This window comes from Apodemus sylvaticus, chromosome 8 (genome assembly GCF_947179515.1).
Source record: "Apodemus sylvaticus chromosome 8, mApoSyl1.1, whole genome shotgun sequence".
NCBI lineage: Eukaryota > Metazoa > Chordata > Mammalia > Rodentia > Muridae > Apodemus > Apodemus sylvaticus.
In genome coordinates, this window is record NC_067479.1 from 78,931,568 (window position 1) to 78,951,542 (window position 19,975).

The following is a 19,975-nucleotide window of genomic DNA, read 5'->3' on the forward strand; positions in this document are numbered from 1 at the left end:
GGAAGACAGAGCAGATACCAGGCATGGTGGTATATGTAATCTTATCTACGCAAGAGGCTGAGGCAGGAGGATCTCAAGTTTTAGGCAATCTAGTCAACATAATGATTTCAAAGTCAGCTTGGGAAACTTAAGACCCAATCTCACAGGGTAGTTTTATGTTTGCTTGTTTGTCTCTGTCCTTGCACACTTGCTTAAGGCATTCTTGTGATTTGTTTAATGAAGAACTGATGACCTATAGCTGAGGCAGGAGAGAAAAGGTGGGGTTTCTGGCAGAGGCAGGAACTCTGGGGAAAAATTGAGAGGCAAGAGATTGGCCAGTCAGACACAGACAAAATCAGATGTACTGTAACTAAGTGAAAGGTAATGGGCCACATTGCACACGTGTCCTAGAATAAATGGTTAATTAATTAAGTTCTGCAAGCTAATCAGGAGGTAGTCGGCTAAAGCCTAAGCTTTAATAAATAATAAGTATGTCATTATTTCAGGAGCTGCCAAGTCTGAGACAATCTGTAGTTAGTTTCTTCCTTCCTTCCTTTCTTCCTTCCTTCCCCCTTCCTCCCTTCCTCCCTTCCCTTCTCTTTCTTCCTTCCTCCCTTCCTTCCTCCCTTCTTCCCTTCCTCCCTTCCTTCCTTCCCTCCTCCCATCCCTTCCTTCCTTTCTTCCTTCTCTTTTAAGGACTGAGGCTAGAAGAGGTTTATAGGATTTTCAGGGAAGAAAGGAAATGGACAAATGTGATTATGTTATAATACATGCATGCATATGCACACCAATAGATATGATACACTTATAAAGATGTGCAGGAAACATGAATGAGCATATTTTGATAAAACATTAGGATTTAGATCATATCTTCGTATCAATTTATATGGACTTTTAAGGCATTTGAAAATTAAATAGAATTATATACATATGAACATATTTCTCCAAGTTGTCTTCTTAGCACTGTTATCTATGCAGGAAATATTGAGATAAATGAGTTTGATAGATTTTATAAACAGTGTTATGCCATGTCTAGACCAGAACAAAGTTCAGAGATTACTTATGATTCCCAAATCAGACTTCGAAAGGAAGTGTTTTTCTGTGTGACTCAGGTGGGTATTACAGACATGAGCCACCAAGCCTAGCTTAGAAAGGGTTCTTATTAATTTACTTTTTAAAGAACTATTTTGCCATAGCAGAGAGTCAAAGGAGTTTTAGTGTTGTTTATTCTTTAATATTTTGAGTCTTTGGACATTTTAATAATATTCAGAAGGCAACCATGACTATTAGGTTTTGTGTCTTTTTATTTAAAAAAGCTAAATGTAAGTGGATTTACTTACTACTGTTCACATTTTTATTAGTTGGATTTCTTATATTTGTAAGAGTCTGATGATACCTGTGACTTTTATTACTATTATATCAGATATTTAGATACACAGGAAACTAGTTTCAAATTCAAAGCTTCATGATTATATTAAGTGCTATTTCCTTAGAGATCAGAATAACAAGTCTGTCTTTTCTTGGCTTTTAATGGGCTAATTTTTCTTGTTTGAATAAATTGCATATATTAATGTACATAATTTCAAGTAATGATTTGTTTTGTAATTATTGGATTTATGAGCAAATGAAAATAATAGGTATTATTAGTATTATTTACAAACATGAATACACAATATACAAATTAGAAACTTGTCAAATAGGCTACTAATGGAAGGGTTTGTTTTTTTTTCCCCCTCTTTGTAATAAACAATAGCTCTTCTCCTAAGTTATCTGAATGCCTCCAGAAGAAAAAGGAGATAATTGAGCAGATGGAAATGAAGTTGGATACTGGCATTGATAGGCAAGTTAACTGTCTTTTATCTCCCGCTTTTTTAAAAATTGTAGAATCACATTTATATAGCAGCATAAACAGTTTTTAGAAAAGAAAGTTTGCTATTTTTATTCTCTTGCTGTAAAGTTGATACTTTAACATACTGTTCTCTTCTCTAAGAGAAAATTTTCTCCTGGAAATCAGTATGTTTAGATATATTTCAAATCAAATTCAGAGTTTCAGCCCCACTCATCTGCAACATGCATGTACAAGCTACAAAGTCCTTCAAAAACTGAGATGCCAAACTGGGGATAGTCCAGGGTAGAGTGTTGTTAGCCTATGGGAGCCCTGTGCTCACTCTTCAGTGCTGCTGAAATGCACAGGTTTGTTTGCAGTGTTTAGGGTTATATTTCCACTTAGTGACTGCAACCTCATCTATGAAGTATTATAATAATTATACTGGTTTTGTAAATGTAACTTCTGTTAAATGAATTTTAAAACTTTTACTGAAGATAAAACTTTCCAGTTTTCTGTTGAGAATATGGTGTTCTTATACTGATTGAAAATGAGTAGAACTCCCAGTTGTCAAGGACTCGCCACATCTCACCATCTTATGTCAGCCTACAATCATTTTGTAACTTGACCTCATTATTGTTGTGCTTAATTATGTGGTCCGTCTCTTTAATTTAACATGGAACTTATCTTTTGACCACTCTGTCTTGCAGCCTCTTAACTCTTAAGTTAGTGTAGTCTTTTTATTTGCATAAGATGAGTGATTGCTCACTATTGAGGAATTACATAGGTTAGATATCATTGATGCCATATAACTAGTGCCTTCATGGTCAGCTGGACTCTCAGTACTGTCTTCCTGATGGCCCGTTGACAGTGTGTCAGCTGCCACAGCTGTGCTTCTCCAGCTGTTTATCCTTCCACCTTCCTCAGTCGTCTTCTCTATGTACAGCTTTGCCTCAGAAGATCCTTAGTTGTGAAGTAAATGGTTAGTGCTGGGTTATAAGATCTTTTCAAAGGAGAAAGATGATAAAGCCAGAAAATCAAGTTGATATCAAGTCACAGAATGACTTTTTCCCCCCAAAATCTACTTTGTCAATTCCATAGTGGTTTTGTGATGATAGGCAATTAAATAATTTAACTTAATTCAATGTAATAAGTTGGTAAAATTGAGTGAGTTGAACAAGTTATATATATTGTGCTCTCAATCTTTAGGACATTGAATTGTATGATTGGACAGATGAAGCATGTCTTGGCTGCAGAACAAAAGAAAACAGATTTTAAGCCAGAAGATGAAAACAATGTTTTGATTCAGTATACTAATGTAAGTAGAACTAATATATTGTCTTCTTTCTTAATTCTTGTGCACTCATTAGTGTACCTGGTTGTGTTATTTTTAAAACAAAATACCTAATGTTCAGTTTTACCAAATGAAGACCCTGCTAGCTCAGAGAGGCACAGAAGGCACCCAGCTGACCTTCCTCCTCAGCCAAAAGAGCTCCTTCTCCTTGTCCACTTCTTAAATCCGCTCACTCCAGTCCTCGTGGCGGCTACTTCCTTAGCTCACTCCCTACCAGCTGGTGGTGTGTTCTGCCTTTTGACCTGTTGTTGACTTTATTTATTTAGCTCTTGTTTACAAAAAATTCTTCGATTAAAGGTGATTGCTGGGACTGAGCTATACTACAGCAACTTGTTTATAGTAAACAGAAAGCTCCTGGGTTAAAGGTGTGTGCTAGGGCTGAGACACACCACAATATAAAACAGATTTCTCCAGTTCAGTCTTAAGGTTCACAGTGTGATCAAATATTCTGTAACATAATTGTGCTTTGAGGTTTTTCTCAAATACTTAGAAATTGAAAAACTGTATTTTTCTTTCCTAAGATGATATGCATATCTGTATAATAACTGTAGAAAAACTTTTGCAGGCATGTGTAAAAGTTTGTGTTTATGTAAGAAAACAAGTCGAGAAGATTAAAAATTCCATGGATGGGAAGAATGTGGATACAGTTCTGATGGAACTTGGCGTACGCTTTCATCGGCTTATTTATGAACATCTTCAGCAATATTCCTATAGTTGTATGGGTGGCATGCTTGCAATCTGCGACGTTGCTGAATATAGAAAATGTGCCAAAGACTTCAAGGTACATATAAACAAATATTAATTAAGCTTGCAAGTAAGATCAGAAACAGAAGCCGTACCATTAAAAGCCTATGCTGCAAATGTGTGATTTCACTGGCATCATTAAGAGAAAGCTCTGAGATAGTCTACCTAAAGGCGTGTCATTCCAGTCACATTTCAGTATGAACATTTTTCCCCTTGGGCTTTTTTTTAGATGAGGTCATATTTCAGCACATTCCGACCAGATGGTCCTTTTAACATCCATGATGAAAGATGTTTATGTCACACATTAGGAAAATAATATTTCTTTTTCATGTATGTTTATCTGAAATCAGTTTTTCCTAATGTTTAAATTATTATTATTATTATTATTATTATTATTATTATTAAAGTCGTTGGGTAACTTTTTGGGTTGTTTTTTTTTTTTTTTTTGGGGGGGGGGGGGTTTGGGTTTTTTGGATTTGGTTTTTTTCCGAGACAGGGTTTCTCTGTATAGCCCTGGCTGTCCTGGAACTCACTCTGAAGACCAGGCTGGCCTCGAACTCAGAAATCCGCCTGCCTCTGCCTCCCAAGTGCTGGGATTGCAGGCGTGTGCCACCACCGCCCAGCTGTTTAAATTATTTTTAAAGGTGTTACACTACTGATAATTAGTTCTAGTGTACCAAGTTACAAACTATTGAGAAAATTGTGTAATATGAATCTTTTTAATGATTAAATCTTTTAACTATGGAAACTGAAGTTTTAGCTCTTTAGAAGCTTTAAGAAATTCTAACATATGGAACTTTCCCTGTATTATTAAGTTCTAATTAGCAAGCTGTGAGAAGACTTTTGCAAAACGATAGAAAAAATAAACTGCTTTGGTTCAATGCTTTCTTTTCTCCTCTCTCAATTTAGATTCCAATGGTATTACATCTTTTTGATACTCTGCATGCACTTTGCAATCTCCTGGTCGTTGCTCCAGATAATTTAAAACAAGTCTGCTCAGGAGAACAGCTTGCCAATCTGGACAAGAACATACTCCACTCCTTCGTACAACTTCGTGCTGACTATAGATCTGCCCGCCTAGCTCGGCACTTCAGCTGAGTTGAATTTACAAAGGAAATGGATTGTGTTTTCAGAAGGCCTCGGGTAATGGGAAGCACAGGAGATTCCTTATGACACCGCCAATAATTGATGGGGAAAAAATGATTGGAAGAAAACAGCAGCCATACTTACCCAGGAATTTTATTTGAAATTTGGGCACCTCTAGCTGTGTTTTGCTTTTTATCTTTTCCCTGTTACTTTGAATTCTACACTTTAATTTATAAATTTCAAATTCTATAAACTTACATGACTGTTATAATCCTGAAAAATGTTGGTGTCAGAAAATGAATGAAATTCACCAGTGTTCTGGTTCTTGGTTTTTAACATTCTATTTGGAAATGTTACCTTCCTGTTTTGCATTAAAAATAGGCAAAGTGCAGTAAAACTATATTTCTTACTTATCAGTTTTTCAGTGAAGTTTTTAGCACTAGTGATTATTAATCAAGCTCTTAGGTTTTCCTAAAGAACTTCTTACATCTCAAGAGGATCACAGTTGAGCATCACTTGTGTAGGTGGTGATGTGCTTTTCCTGAGGTGCAGCAACAGTGCTGGTCTAAGGAAAATCCCATGAGCTGAACTTGATGAACCATTTTAAGTAGACACTAGGAACAGATCAGGATGTATCTGCTTTCTGGATAAAACTTAAAGTTTACTATTTTTTATTTGATAAATAGATTTTAAGTCAATTAATTAGCAAGAAATTAATGAAACTACCTTATTTTATATTTAACTTAAGGTGGAAGACTTTAAAGGACCATGTTTATTATTTTAATACTCTTAAGGGAGTAAAAAAAAATTGATATATAGTGTAAACAGTGTTTATGAAAAATAGCACCATGTTTAGCAACAGTGCAGTCAGTCCCTTAAGACTAACCTTGAGTGAGATGGGATGGCTAAATATGCAGGAATCTTCTATTTTAAGAGGAATTGAGAATTTTAGATAATGAATAGGTTAGATTCCAGGTTTGGAGGCAAGCTTGCAGCAAAGCCCGCTCTTCAGACCCGTAGAGTCTGTCGTTCTCCATGCTCACTCTCCAGTCTCCAGGCATTTCTGAAGTCAGTGCTCCTTGAAGATTAGTAATTGAATGGGCTTAATATGGCAACATAATAAGTCACTCACAAAATTTTAAATATCAAATAAAACTTTAGAAAGGCCGTTGCTCATAAACCTGTCAACTTACTCTGAAAATACAAACCAGGTTATATGTCATCCATTATTCTAAGTTATGTGTAGTTCATAGCCTTCCAGGAACCAGGTAAACTGTAATCTTCAGCTCATTCATAGCATTTTGTCTTTCTTTCAGTGTAGGATTTTGGTCTATTTTGGAGGAACTGTTTTCTGAGAACCTGACTGAATAGTTATCACCATTATCAAACTGCCTAGGTCCAGAGCTAGCCACTCTACAGCTTGCTGTTGACTGAATTTCACTTTCTGTTTAGCCCAGTGTTATGATGGTAAGCAGGGGCAGTGAGCATGCCAACTTTGTCTTTGTCACTTTTACAGGACATAGTGGCAGTTTTAGAGGCTTTCCAGATAGCTGTCCTCAGAACAGAGAGAGCCAGAGCAGGCTCTCGATGCTCAAAGTTCTCTGCTTGTACTGTTGCCACGTAGAAAGTACTGGTGTAAACTCAAAGTATACCTCTTTTACTTAAAGCCAACAGTTTAAGGCAGTAGTTTTACTGGCCATTTGAACTCTTTCTACAGTGTCAATTTGTAAAAAAAAAAAAAAAAAAATGAAAGAAAGAAAAAAAGAAAAAGAAAAATACCAAATAAAACATGAGATAACATTTTGAGACTTCCAAATCAGAGAAGCACTTCAAATTATTTTGTTTGGATTAATTTCTAAAATGTAAAGCATTTACTTGTTGCTTAGATATTTTGTTAATTATTATTTTCATGCTTGAGTTCTGTGCAATATTTTCCATTATGTCCACTGACAGGACAAAGAAAATTCAAAGTAAATACCTTATTTAGATGTGTTAACTTTCATGCTCAATAAACAAATTTCCTGCAGTTGTTTTTTTTTTTAATTTTTTTATTTCACCCTATTTTTACATTTTAAGGACATCTATAATGAATTCTACAAATGATTTTTACTTTAAAATATTCCTTATTTTTCACAACTTAGGTCTCCTCCTTTTTTAGTAGAAAAGAACATGACTGTGTAATCAAGATTTAGAAATCTAGCTAGAATAGATGAGGTATTTCTTTAAAGAAATAAAAATGTTGCATTGTATAAACCAGTATTCATTCTTTGCATTTTACTTTTTAAATATTTACATATAAAGATATCATAAAATTTAGTTCAAAATACATAACTCAAAAAAGGTTGTCAGGAGATAAAATGCTTTTTATATGTACATGAGAATTTTCAGTTAGACATAACGGACATAATGGAGCCTAATAACTTCTACCAAAACTTAAATAAGAACCTTTGCAATGTTCCACAGTTCTTTGTAAACTACGTGTAACATTCAGATATCAATATTTAGTGTAAAAAGTGCTCCAAAACACTGAAAATTGTTTATCTAAACTTGAGTGTCTTAATGTGACTGCTGAATGAACATAGACTCATAAGGAAGATCAGCCTTTACGTTAGTTAAAGTGATGAGAGCACATTCCGTGTCTTTATCCATAGGCTAAGAAGAAAGACTGGCCCCTCCATTACTGAAGAAAAACGTATATAATGAACCCTTATCAAGAATTGTTAGGGAACGTTGAGTGAATATGACCATGTAACCATTCAAGACAGTTACTGGCTTCATTTAGGATTGCCATTATTGGGAGTCCCTAGGGCCTTCCTTGTGTTAAAAAGTTAAAAAGTGCTGCTAACGTAGGTTTAAGGAGGCTAAATTCAAATTTAGTTTAAAGCAGGCAATTTGTGTTATACTTTCTTTGATCTTTCTATTATTCTTTCCTTCTAAATATTTCACTTTCTGAATACTATCTTACAGATACACAGTGAAATAACTACCAGCCAATTACTTTGAATATATTGATTCAAAGTAGAGGATTTACTGATTCCTTGAGATGCCTGTGTCTACATTAGTACACATCCAGATGAAGAGATCTTAGCCTCTAAAATGCCACTGCATCTCAGAGTAATCACATAAAGCTTAAGACATGCTTGAATTGTTGGTGCAAGAGTAAGGGTCAGTCAAATACATGCCTGGTTGGTGGCCAGAAAATCTTATATCTCCTGATTAACATTTTTTATACAAAAATATCCTGTCCTTGCTCACTGATTTTTAGGGAATGTGAAATGTTTTTCAGAAGCCCCCGGACTCTCTTGATTGCTAATGGAGACTTTGGTATATAAAGCACTCTGATTTATGAAGTTAATTTAATGACATTCAGTTTCTTTACTACTCTACTTGAAAAGGCTTGTCTTATAATTTACTCCATATTTTGGGAAAAAGATCAGTGCATATCATGCCAAATAATTTTATGTGAAGTAAAATCAGCAATTTCAATATTTAATGCATAATCAAGGTAATTAATTAGTTCTACCTTTATTGGACTTAAGTCTCATGTACTGTGCTAAGTCCCTCACATATATTTTTGATCCCAGAGTAACTCTTTCATTTCAGTGCTGCTATTTATTTTTGGCAGGTGAAAGACCTAAGGCACAGAACAGGTAAGGAGACCTTTAAGGTCTACAGTTGACATGGTCTCAGACTTAAATCTAGTATAATAGGGGTAAATAATGTCTTTTTTACAATATATGTTGTATTTTTTATTTTGATAACCTTGTTAGTTTTACCCGATTTTCTTTTCTCCCAGTGTTGGGCATCATTGTGAAATGTAGATATGAGGTTGGAATACAAGACCTATATCAAGCTACTGTTTTAGATTTTTTTTTGCATAAATGTGTTCAGTGTGTGATCATACATTCTCAGTGCATGTTTAAAGTTATATAAGTTGTCATGAAATTTTAATTGAATATTAATATTGTATTTAATGGAAACCTACCCATTACAGATTTCCCAAAGTGAATATATTAGACAATCATGATAATTTCTGCTTAGTAATTTTCACAATAGAAACAATGGGTATTTCATGTAATTTTTAAGTTTTTTGATACTATAATTACATAATCTTCCCCCTTCCCTTTCTTCCCTTGAACCCTCCCATATGCCCCTTCTTGCTCTTTTTCAAATTCTGGTCACCCCTGAAACCATATGTACAAGTAACATTACATAGACTGAATAGATTATAATTATGAATTTAGAAACATATACACACATGCATATGTTCATATAGCTTATTATAACATGGGAGAAAATAACACTTCTTTAGAAGGTACAAAGAAATCAGTATTTTTACATTAAAAAAATAGAATACTTTAAATATAGGTTTGCTGATTCTGTTAGCTGTTTAATACATCAATAGTATTGAAATGGCTATGTCTAGAATGAAAGTGTGGCAAAAGTAGCTTATTGATCTTTTGTAATCATTAGAATTTCCATTGGTGAGTAGAGCTAGTAACTCTGGGCTTTAAGTTTATAGTTTTACACTAGGCAATGCATAGTTTACCACTGCTGTTTGGTGATATTTGGTGTAAGTATCAATAAACTTTCAGTCTTACGATTAAATATTCATTTGGGGCAAAAAGGACAAGCAGTTAAACACAGTTGCTCATTTTCCCAGTGGCTTAGAAGGTTGTCATTTGCCTTACTATACAAAGCCAATTTAAATAGGAATATATTGCATCATACTCCAAAAAGCAAACAACCTCAGAAAAAAGGCATTATTAGGAAGGCCTAGGTTTGTACTGGACAGCAATGAAGCATTACAAAGGAATAATTGTTTGCACTAATATTTGAACAGATGGAATGGATTAGAATATGGTCAACATTATTCTGCTGACATGTATTTTTCTGTTAATTTGTACTGTGCAACATGTGTTAAAGCTGTCAATAATTCATTTTAGTCAGCATACTAATATTTATATTACTGTGTTTAAGAGGCAGTATCCAACTGAGCCACTTTTAATTTAAAAGTCTGAGACCGGAATTATGTTTACATTTCAAAAAGCACTTAACTTACTTTATAATCAAAAGGTCAGTAAAACAGACTTATCAGTGCTTGATACTTACTAGGAGGAAATACATATCTTTATATTAGGAAGCCAGGCAAAGATCGGATAGCACCTGTTCTAAAAAACTGATCTCCTATGGTGGGATTCCAAACTGTACCGTAAACTTAGGAAGTTTAAGCTAAACATTGGTGCCCCTGTCATCTTAAAGTAGGCAGCTGCCCTTCAGTGAGGCCATTCTTTGTGCCTGCCTGTCATTTTCTGTCTTGGTTTCACAGGAGATCTCAGCTTCTTTGAACTCTGGCTTTTTGTTGTAGCAGTTCTGTCAAATGTGCAGCTTTTTACAATAGAGATATCCAGCTAGAAATCCAGACACAATACTGACCTAAAGAAGACTGAAGGCTACCTCTGCATGTATTGTTTGTAAACACTGTAGGGGACACACAGGAAAATGTGTGAAAACACTTTATAACTATTTTTCTAAGATTCTATTAGGATTCTCCAGCAGAATGTATTTTCAGATTTTTACCACAAGAGGGTGATGTTATTTTTATAGTGTAACATTTTTATTTGAAAAAAATGTTAAGTCATATAACTTTACTGAACAACATCTATGAACGCTACTGTCAAGTGCTGTAGGAGTGGGCTTTTGTATGTGCATGTGAATCAAAGGCATCCATGAGGAAAATTCTGAGGAAATCAACACAAAACTCAAAACATGTTTGTACGCAGTAGATGGAGAACAGGAACCAAATTCACAGCTAAAATTGTGTTTTTAGAGTTTTGTATATTACATCAAATTCTCTTTTCAGCTTTTTTAAAAAATAAGGACACTGATTCATTGTCTGCATTTGCTCTTTCATGGGAAACTTTTGAAATAAGCTCAAGTGTAAAGAGAGGGCATTAACAACTTTACAAAACACAGCCCCCTTTAAGGGTAAGTTGCTCCCAGGGTGCTGTTGTCTTGCAGTTTTTTTGCATTTTCCAGTAGAATTGTGTCTGACCAGGCAGTGGTCACCCTCAGGAGTGTGCTCTGACATGAGTCTCCTCCTCAGACCCCACTGCAGGGCTACTGATTTGTCTCTGGGATCCAGATGAAAATCCCGCAGCTGCAGGTTGTCCACAGTTTGTTTCCCTTGACATCTGTAGCCTCTGGCTTTCCCAGCCCTCCAGACTGTGTACGTTGTGGGCTAATGATGTGTCCCTGAGTTTGGATTCCTATTTGTCCATGGCTAGATCCTAGTCATACTTCTCAGTGCTCCCTCTTACATACCTACAGCTCTACCTCACCCACTTCTGAAGTGCTTGTTTACCCACTTGTTAAGGGGACAAGCCTCTGCACTGTGTAAAGCTACCATCTTCCCCTTAAAGACTGTGTTGTAGGAAGTTGCTATGTGTGTATTGTAGACCTAATTGTAATTTCAGTCTATTACCAATTCTCTACTCAAGGTTCATGGGGATTGTCTCTGTTGGGTAAGTGGAACCCTTTTCAGGTAGGCTCAGGTGCCCTTTTGGCATTGCCATCATTTTAAAAGCACTGCCTTCCACTTAGCACAGCAGAATTTTCCAAATTCATTTTGTACCTATCCACCCTAGCTCTCCCATCCAAGTACTTCCTAACCAGGCCCAAGCACGCTTCACCGCCAAGATGAGATGTGGTTGGGCATCTTCAGAGTGGTATGGTTGCAGGCTTGCACCAGCTCTCAAATCAGTACCCTGCATTTTAGTGGAAATTGATACTTGGAAGCCAGGGGCTGTGCATTTGGTTATACTTACAATGGAGATGCTGCTGCTTCTAGTGTGTAGTGCTTGGGATGTTATGTATATATATTTTTTTAAAAATTCATATTGACATGGATATACTCTGTGCACCCTTTCCCCTTTGTCATACACAGCCCCTGTGAGCTTTAATGCCCCTTACTGGATTCTCCATACCTATGCAGAGGAGGGCAGCCTCATCCTACTTAGCTACTGAGTATTGACTTTAGGTCCAAAATGGAGGACCAAGAATGACCATTTAAAAAATTATGTAAATTGAGTGTTGTCCAAGCATACCTTTAATCCCAGCACTGGGGAGGCAGAGACTGGTGGATTTCTGAGTTCAAAGCCAGCCTGGTCTAAATAGTTCCAGGACAGCCAGAGAAACCCAGTCTCAAAACAAACAAGCAAATGAAACCACATAAAGATTTTAAATTCTAAATAAGTGACTTGTAACTTTACCACTCCATGGGAAGAGGGTGCATTATAGCAAGGGAAACATAAAGCTGAAATGCACATAAAATGTTACAAACACCAAAGGGGGCTCAAACTTGAAATGCATAGCATGTTTCTATCTCTTTACTACTGTAATTGCTAATTTAATGATAGAGTGGATCCTAGATCCTAGGAACTGTGAATGGACATCTAGCTGTTAAATACAGGATAAAATTTTTGCTAATAAATTTCAAAGGAAAAATGATTATATAATTGTTGTTTTTGTAGGCCCTTAAAAAGTATGTGTTCAGATGAACTTCATGTGGGACAGGAGTCGATCAGTGCTGATCTCATATGTACTGAGGTCAAGTTCATATTAAGTGGTAGGCTGAAGCACAGACAGCAGCCAGGTTCTGTTTCTAACGAGGCCAGCATTTTAAGCACTTGGTTCTATTACCCATAGAAATTGTTTGCAGAGGTGCCCATGTTTAACTTGGTCTTTTAAAATGCAAGCCACCTTTTACAAACTGAGGCAGGGGAAGGAGCAGAGTGTCTGCTTCGACGTGTAGAATCTGAACCACTGCTGTGTCTACTAAATGGAAAGACACCTGGAGCATTGAGTTCGGCGTGCCTGCATGTGCGCCTGAAGGCAAAGCTGTAATGGTTCAGGTTAGCTTACTAGGTCTTCGGTGATGGGTCAGGTGATTTATTACATGAACAAGAAATCATTAAAGATAAAGTAGAGGACTTGGTTTTAAACAATGCAGTATAAAGTATATGCAGGGAAAGAGAGGAGAGTAGAAGCCAGGCTCCTACATTAATGTGGTGAAGACCTGAACTGGGCTGTGATACAGGAGTGAAGGGGGCTGGGGTTCAGAAGCCAGTAAAAGATTGAATTAGTAGGACCTGTGTCTTAATGTCCCAGATGTGGGGACTGAGTAAGAAAGGACATCAGAAGTGATGTCTGCGTCACTATCTTGATAAACACCTAACTATTGGCTTGTTTGTAGATGTTAGGAAACAGGCTTAGGATGAACGTCCATGTGTGCTAAGATCAGACCTTTTACCAGAACCTGGTTCAGATTTTGTGAAGAATTTAAACTTTAATATTCACTTTTCAGAACAACAAAGTTCAAAACAAATTCATTGCTTTTGTAGCTTTGATAAGGGAATGAATTTGGAAATTTCATCGGATAGCTGTATATGTGTTTGAGATTTCCTGTTCTTAAAAAGGAAAGTAAGTGGCCTAGTATTTTTGTATCTCACCGCTGGCTGTTGTAAAGACTGATGGAATAGTATCATTGTGTTAAAGTAACTGCCCATACCCTTGGTATGTTTGACATCCTGATTCATAATTCTAAGCCCAGATCTCCCACTTTCCCAAGGTCTCAGGCAGTACATTCTGGAAAGACACTCCCGATTTGTAACGCAAGCCTGACCCACTGTACTTTAGTTATAATCCCATTGGTTGCATCTGAGTAAGATCAGCAAAATGAGCCATCACAACTCATTGTCCACAATGTTTCCAGACAGTATTGTGGTAGGTTTCCAGAAAGCACATTTTGTGATTTGCGAATTTGACCATACTGAGTTATTTCTGTTGGACTGCTAGTTATCCGAACAGTGCAGATACATTCTAATCTGCTGTGAGAATTTTATTAACACAATGAAATGAAATAGGTTTCATTCAGATTTCTAAAAGCTTGAACCAAAAGCTCATTAGCAGAATAGAGATTATTTTAATGATTTATATAATTTTAATAATTATAAATACTTTCTTATTAACATGAAATTTCATTTAATAAGTAACTTCATGCATATAGCCTTCACTAGTGACGTGAAGACATTCTAAATTTTTTTTCATGCAGGATATTGTAAAGTATTAAAAGTCAAATGTAACAACTAAATGTTTGTTTCAAGTGCACATGGAAACTAACAAAATTACATGTGCTAAATAAACCATGACCCAATGTTTTCAAAAATTTGAAAGTGTGCTTTGTGACTATAGTAGCACTAAATGGGATATTTACAAAAAAATAATTTATACTTTTGAGAAATAGAGTGAAGTTCTGTCTGATCCAAGGGTCAAGAAGGTTACAATGAAAGAAAATATCTTAACTAAATGCTAAACATCATCTTACCTAACTGTGGGATGAATGCAGGTAAACTCAGCTGGTACAAAGGCTTGCCACCAAGCCTGAACCTAAGTTCTATCCTCAGATCCCATGTGCTGTAGGGAGAGAACTGTGACATCCACATGTGTGCAGTGGCATGTGTCCCACATACACACATACGCATGCACACCTACAACTAAATTTTTAATTAATATTTAATAAACCTTATTATAAGAAACTTGCAGAAACCATTACATACCAAAATTAACCAGATTCAAAGTCATGCATCTCAAAGACAATAGCCAGCCTGGGTTAAATGTCAGATAGTATTTAAACAAACAAATCCAACAAGAGTTTAGATTCCAATGACATCCTTGAAAAGTTCCTACAAATATTAGAAGGAGGAATGATACCAATTTTATACAGACTTTCCAAGTAGTAGAAAATTGAATAGATAGCCAATATAACCTTTTTCTGCTAAAAAGTAACAGAAGAGAGATATAGAATATTTCTCATTTTTGTGGAGAAAAAAATCCCAAAGAACTAGCAACCCCAGTGATAGCTAAAAAGGAATCTACATTATATCTGTATCGGATTATTTTAAAACTCAAAATCTACTGTTTATTGAACTAAGATGGATATCATCTCAAAAGAAATCACAATCAAAAAAGGTTAATGAAATTAAGTATTTTCCTTCAGTTATTCAACCCTTTTTAAACTTTTTATTGATCCTTTGTGAATTTTACATAATGCACTCTAATCCCACTCAATCAAAAAATAAATAATAAATAATAAATAAACATCTCATCACAGAAATTGTAGTGTGTCCACAGTACCCTCCTTTTCCCACACATCTTTACTTGGAAATGTTTGTTGCGGTGAGTCTGGTTTGAGGCCTCTGGCTTCTGCAACATTTATCAATACTGGATCCTCACCAAGACTCCTCTCAGATAGCCTGTTGTTGCTCTTGTCATGGAGATCCTGAAGTTTTAGATTTGCAAGACCCACCCCTTCACAAACTCTAGCAGTTCACAGATGGCGTAGATGTTGGACCGTACCAACTCAGAGCCCCGGATCTGGGCCTGGGTGGTAGCCGAGTTGCTCAGTTCTCTAACTCCCACACCCAAACCACCAGGGCTAGCTCTCCGCTCTCCATCACTTAACTGCTGCAACCAGCGAGGGGCAAGGCAGCAAGGAAAGGTCTCCAGCTTTCCTGTCCTTGGGGCCAACTCACCAGTGTCCACACCACCAGAGCCAGCTCGGCTGTGTTGCCCAGGAAAGGTTCAGGATCTGATGCTCAAGAGGGACTGGGTCATCTCTCCCCAATCCTGACTTTGGGGACAGCTCTCCTGCTGGTCAAAGGTGGCAAGGGATGGGGGGAGGCCTTTTTTTTTTTTTTAAAGCAAATTAGGAATAAAAATTTCTTAGAGTAGTTACAAAAAGTAGCAAGAATTATAATAGTGATAAATGCACACTTTCTGGAATCAATAATGAGATAAGGGAATATGCTATCATTTCTGTTTAATATACTGGAGATCTTTGCCAATGTAATAAGACAAAAATAAAATTGCATTGTTTGGGAATGTGAATGTGTGCACAGGAAGTCTAGCAATATTGCTGGGCACAGACTCAATATATGAAAAATTAATTTTCCTTTACACCAGCAATAGCAATTTGAAGATAAAGATTTTTAAGACAGCACCAGTTACAAAGCACCAGATATCTAAGAGTAATAGTAGTGAGGAAATCTGTGTCTAAGACTTTGAAACGTTTAGGGAGCGTACAATCCAGGGCTATCATGGGCTTGGCCTCCAAGTCTCCAGGTGTCTCCCACCACCACTTCTAAGTCCAAAATCCATTCATTTTCTATGCAGGTAATGAGTAGGGGAAAAATGCCTGCAATACTTAATAAAAGTTATATGTGCAAAGCATATGACAAACATCTGCATATGCTTAAGAAAGACTCAAATTGGAAAAGAGGTGAAAAATTTTGAAACAGCTACAAATGAAGACATTTAATAACAGAAATAGCAAAAACGTTCTCTAACTTACTAGGGACGTACCCTATATGAGATCCCACGTGTAGAATCAAGATGCCCAGACAGCTCTGTTCTTTGGCAGTATGAAGCAAGTGAAAGGCATACCTTCCTGATGGGGGTGTCTGTGTCCTGATTTAGGTTATTTTTTCAGCTTCATATGCATATGTAAAAGTTCCATCCTTGCCTTTAAATAGGCGGACTAAGTGTGCAAGAATAAAAGGGAGCGCTGAGCACAATTAAATGAATGCATTTCTTTTACGTTTTACTTTGTTTTCTTTTATTGAAAGTAGAGAGTTTTTCATACAATGTACAGTATTTACAGTTTCCCCTCCCTCTGCTCCTCCCAATTCTTTCCACCTCTCAGACCATCGGAGTCCAGCCTCTTTCTGTCTCAGAAAACAAACGGCATACTTACTGGGCAGGAGAGATACCATAATCATGAAGGTGGGTTTCCAGGGTGAGGCTTATCCATTTCGCTCCAGATGTTCTGACCCCTGCAACACCCCCATCCAGATGTTCTGACCCCTGCAACACACTCATCAAGAACAAAACAAGCAAACAAGACAAATAGGCAACTCAGGGATAGAATAAAATAAGAGAATAAAACCATTGGAATGGGATAAAACAAATACAGTAGGAAAGGAGCCCAAGACAAACAGATACAAACCCAGAGCCACTCTGGCACACTCAAGAATCCCCATAAAAACACAAAATCAAAAGCCATTGTTTATATTTATACACACACAGTGGGGGGAGACATGTAAGGTAAAAAGTGAGAAATAAATTTTAAAATGTTAAAAATGTATTTTTTTTAAATAGAAAACTCTGGCAAGGAACCCCCAAAAACATTGAATTGATTTTCTCTTGGCCATCTGCTGGGCATGCAGCCCACCCTCAAAAATGATTTGTTTCCTCAGTTGAGACTCCCTTGGAGGAAACTAGGAAACATTTGCATGTGGTGATCAATCGGAGATAACTTCTGGGTTAGAGATGGGGGCATATGTTCTCTTCTTGGAGTTCTAGGACCCCCAGTTGGTGGAGGCCCACACAGGGACTCTTATCTACTACTTCAGTCTCTGTGAGTGCATATGTGCGCTGATCCTGTTGTTTAGAAGGCCTCGTTTTCTTGGTGTCTTCTGTCCATCTCCTCTGACTCATACACTCTGCCTCCTCTTCCTCAGTGTTCTCTTAGCTCTTAGGGAATAGGACTTGATGGACACATTCCATTTAGGAGGAGTGTCCCAAGGTCTCTCCTCTGCTATTGTCCTTCTGTGGGTCTCTGTATTTGTTCCCATCCGCTGCAGGAGGAAGCTCAGGATGGTGTCTGAGCAAGGCGCTGACCTGTGACTACGGCAGAATGTCATTAGGAGTCATTTTATTGCTACAGTCCACTAACAGAACAGTATTATTTGGTTTTACCCTAGGTCCCTGGGCTATCAAGTCTCAGGTTCTTGGTCACCCAAGAAGCACTGGGTATGGGTTCTCATAGAATGGGCCTTAAGTCAAATCAGTTATTGTATTGGTTGGCTACTCCCACAATTTTGTGGCCACCATTGCACTGCAAGCATATCTTGCAGTCAGGACATCATTGTAAATAAAGGTTTTTTGATTGGCTTGGTGTTTGTGTTTCTCTTTTGGAAGTATGCAGAGTATCTTCCAATACTAAGAACATTAATCCATAGGGCGAAGCTCTGGGTAGACACCAGCTCAACGTCTCTGTGTTCAATGAGTTGTGTAGGTGTTGTCTTCAGAAATAGGGTCTTGCTGTCAGTTTGTAGAGAGCAATCTACAGCCTTGGCAACAGCGGGGGTTGTTAGGGAATTCCTGTGGAACCCCTTTGGCCAATAATTTAATTAGATGCAACCCAAACCCAGTCCTGAAAGGTTCATTTGGTGACAAGAGACAGCCAGTTGGGACTCTGTCTCCCCTGTTATTTGGTGATTTCATCTAGATCACTTAGCATACATGTAATGTATTTTAGGAAGCTTCTACTGTATTGGGTTACAATAACTACCCCTAAAATGGCCCCTTCATTTTAGCTGTCTCTCCCTGTATTCTCTTCACTTTCATGCTTGATCCAGGAACTGCTTCATCAGTTCCTAACTATCTATCCTATTTCTCTTTCCTGGAAAGATCAATCTGCCTCCACCCCCAGTAGAACGTCTGTGATTCTATAGGTTATATCTTGGTCATCAAAAACATAGCAGAAAATATCCACATATAAATCAATACACACCATAATTTTCTTTCTGGGTCACTAAGGTCAATTTTTTTTCTAGTTCCGTCCATATTTATCTGTAAAATTCATGATTTTTTTTTTAGCAGTTGAATAATATTCCATTTGTAAATGCATCACATTTTCTCCATCCATTCATCTACTGAGGGACATCTAGGTTACTTCCAGTTTCTGGCTATTATGACTAGAACAGCAATGGACACAGTTTAGCAAGTGTCTCTGTGGTAGGATGAGGCACCCTATCCTTTGGGTATATCTAAGAGTTGTAGAGCTGGAACTTGAGGAGGATCAATTCTCATTCTCCTGATGAGCCACCACACTGATTTCCTTAGTGGCTGTACAAGTTTGCACTCTCCCTGTCAATGAATGAGTGTTCTGTTAATTCCACATCCTTGCCAGCATGAGCTATCACCTCTGTTACTGAATTAGCCATTCTGACAGTTATAAGATAAAATCTCAAAGGACTTTTGATTTGCATTTCTCTGGTGACTAAGAGTGTTAAGTCAGGCAGTGGTGGTCCACTCCTTTAATCCCAGCAGAAGCAGGAGGATCTCTGAGTTCAAGGCCAGCCTGGTCCACATAGTGAATTCCAGGATAGCCAGTGTTACACAGAGAAACACTATCTTGAAAAAACAAAATGAGAGAGAGAGAGAGAGAGAGAGAGAGAGAGAGAGAGAGAGAGAGGGGGGGGGGAAGAGAAAGAGAGAGAGAGGGGGGAGAGAGAGAAAGTGAAAAGAGGAAAAGGAAAGGAAAGGAAAAATAATGTTAAGCATTTTTAAGTGTTTCCTCAACCATTTTCATTTCCTCTTCTGAGAATTCTCTACTTAGATCTGTACCCATTTTAAAATTGGGTTATTTTTTTCTTGGTATCTAGCTTTTTTTGTTTTGTTTTGTTTTTGTTCTTTATAAATTTTCAATATTAGCCCTCTGTCAGATGTGTAGTTGGAGTGTGGGGGGCACTTCTCTCATTCTGTAGGTGCCTGCTTTGTCTGAATGATTGTGTCCTTTGTCTTTGCTTTTGGGTGTCATGAGGTCCAACGTACAAGTTGCTGACCTTAGTGCCTGTGCTAATGGTGTTCTGTTCAGAAGGTCTTTTCCTGTGCCAGTGAGTTCAAGGCTGATTCCCACTTGCTCTTCTATCAGGCTCAGTGTGTCTGATTTTATGTTGAGGTCTTTGATCCATTTGGAGTTGAGTTTTGTGTAAGGTGATCAGTATGGATCCATTCAGATTCTTTGTGCAGCCATCCAGTTTGACTAGCACAGCTTGAAGATGCTGTCTTTTCCCCAGTGTGTATTCCTGGCCTCTTTATCAAAAACCAAGTGTCTATAGATGTGGGGGTATATGTCTAGATAT

General features: G+C 37.3%; 1 protein-coding gene across 1 annotated transcript in view; it reads left to right on the forward strand.

Moving 5' to 3' along the window:
- Exoc5 (exocyst complex component 5) overlaps positions 1-7,018 on the forward strand; it is a 49,837-nt gene extending 42,819 nt beyond the window's left edge. Inside the window, exons 15-18 of the mRNA XM_052191641.1 lie at positions 1,733-1,819; positions 3,014-3,122; positions 3,724-3,939; positions 4,812-7,018. Coding sequence (XP_052047601.1) covers positions 1,733-1,819; positions 3,014-3,122; positions 3,724-3,939; positions 4,812-5,000 — 601 coding nt within the window. The 3' untranslated portion in view covers positions 5,001-7,018. The remainder of the gene's footprint in view (positions 1-1,732; positions 1,820-3,013; positions 3,123-3,723; positions 3,940-4,811) is intronic.
- Positions 7,019-19,975: the final 12,957 nt, after the last annotated feature.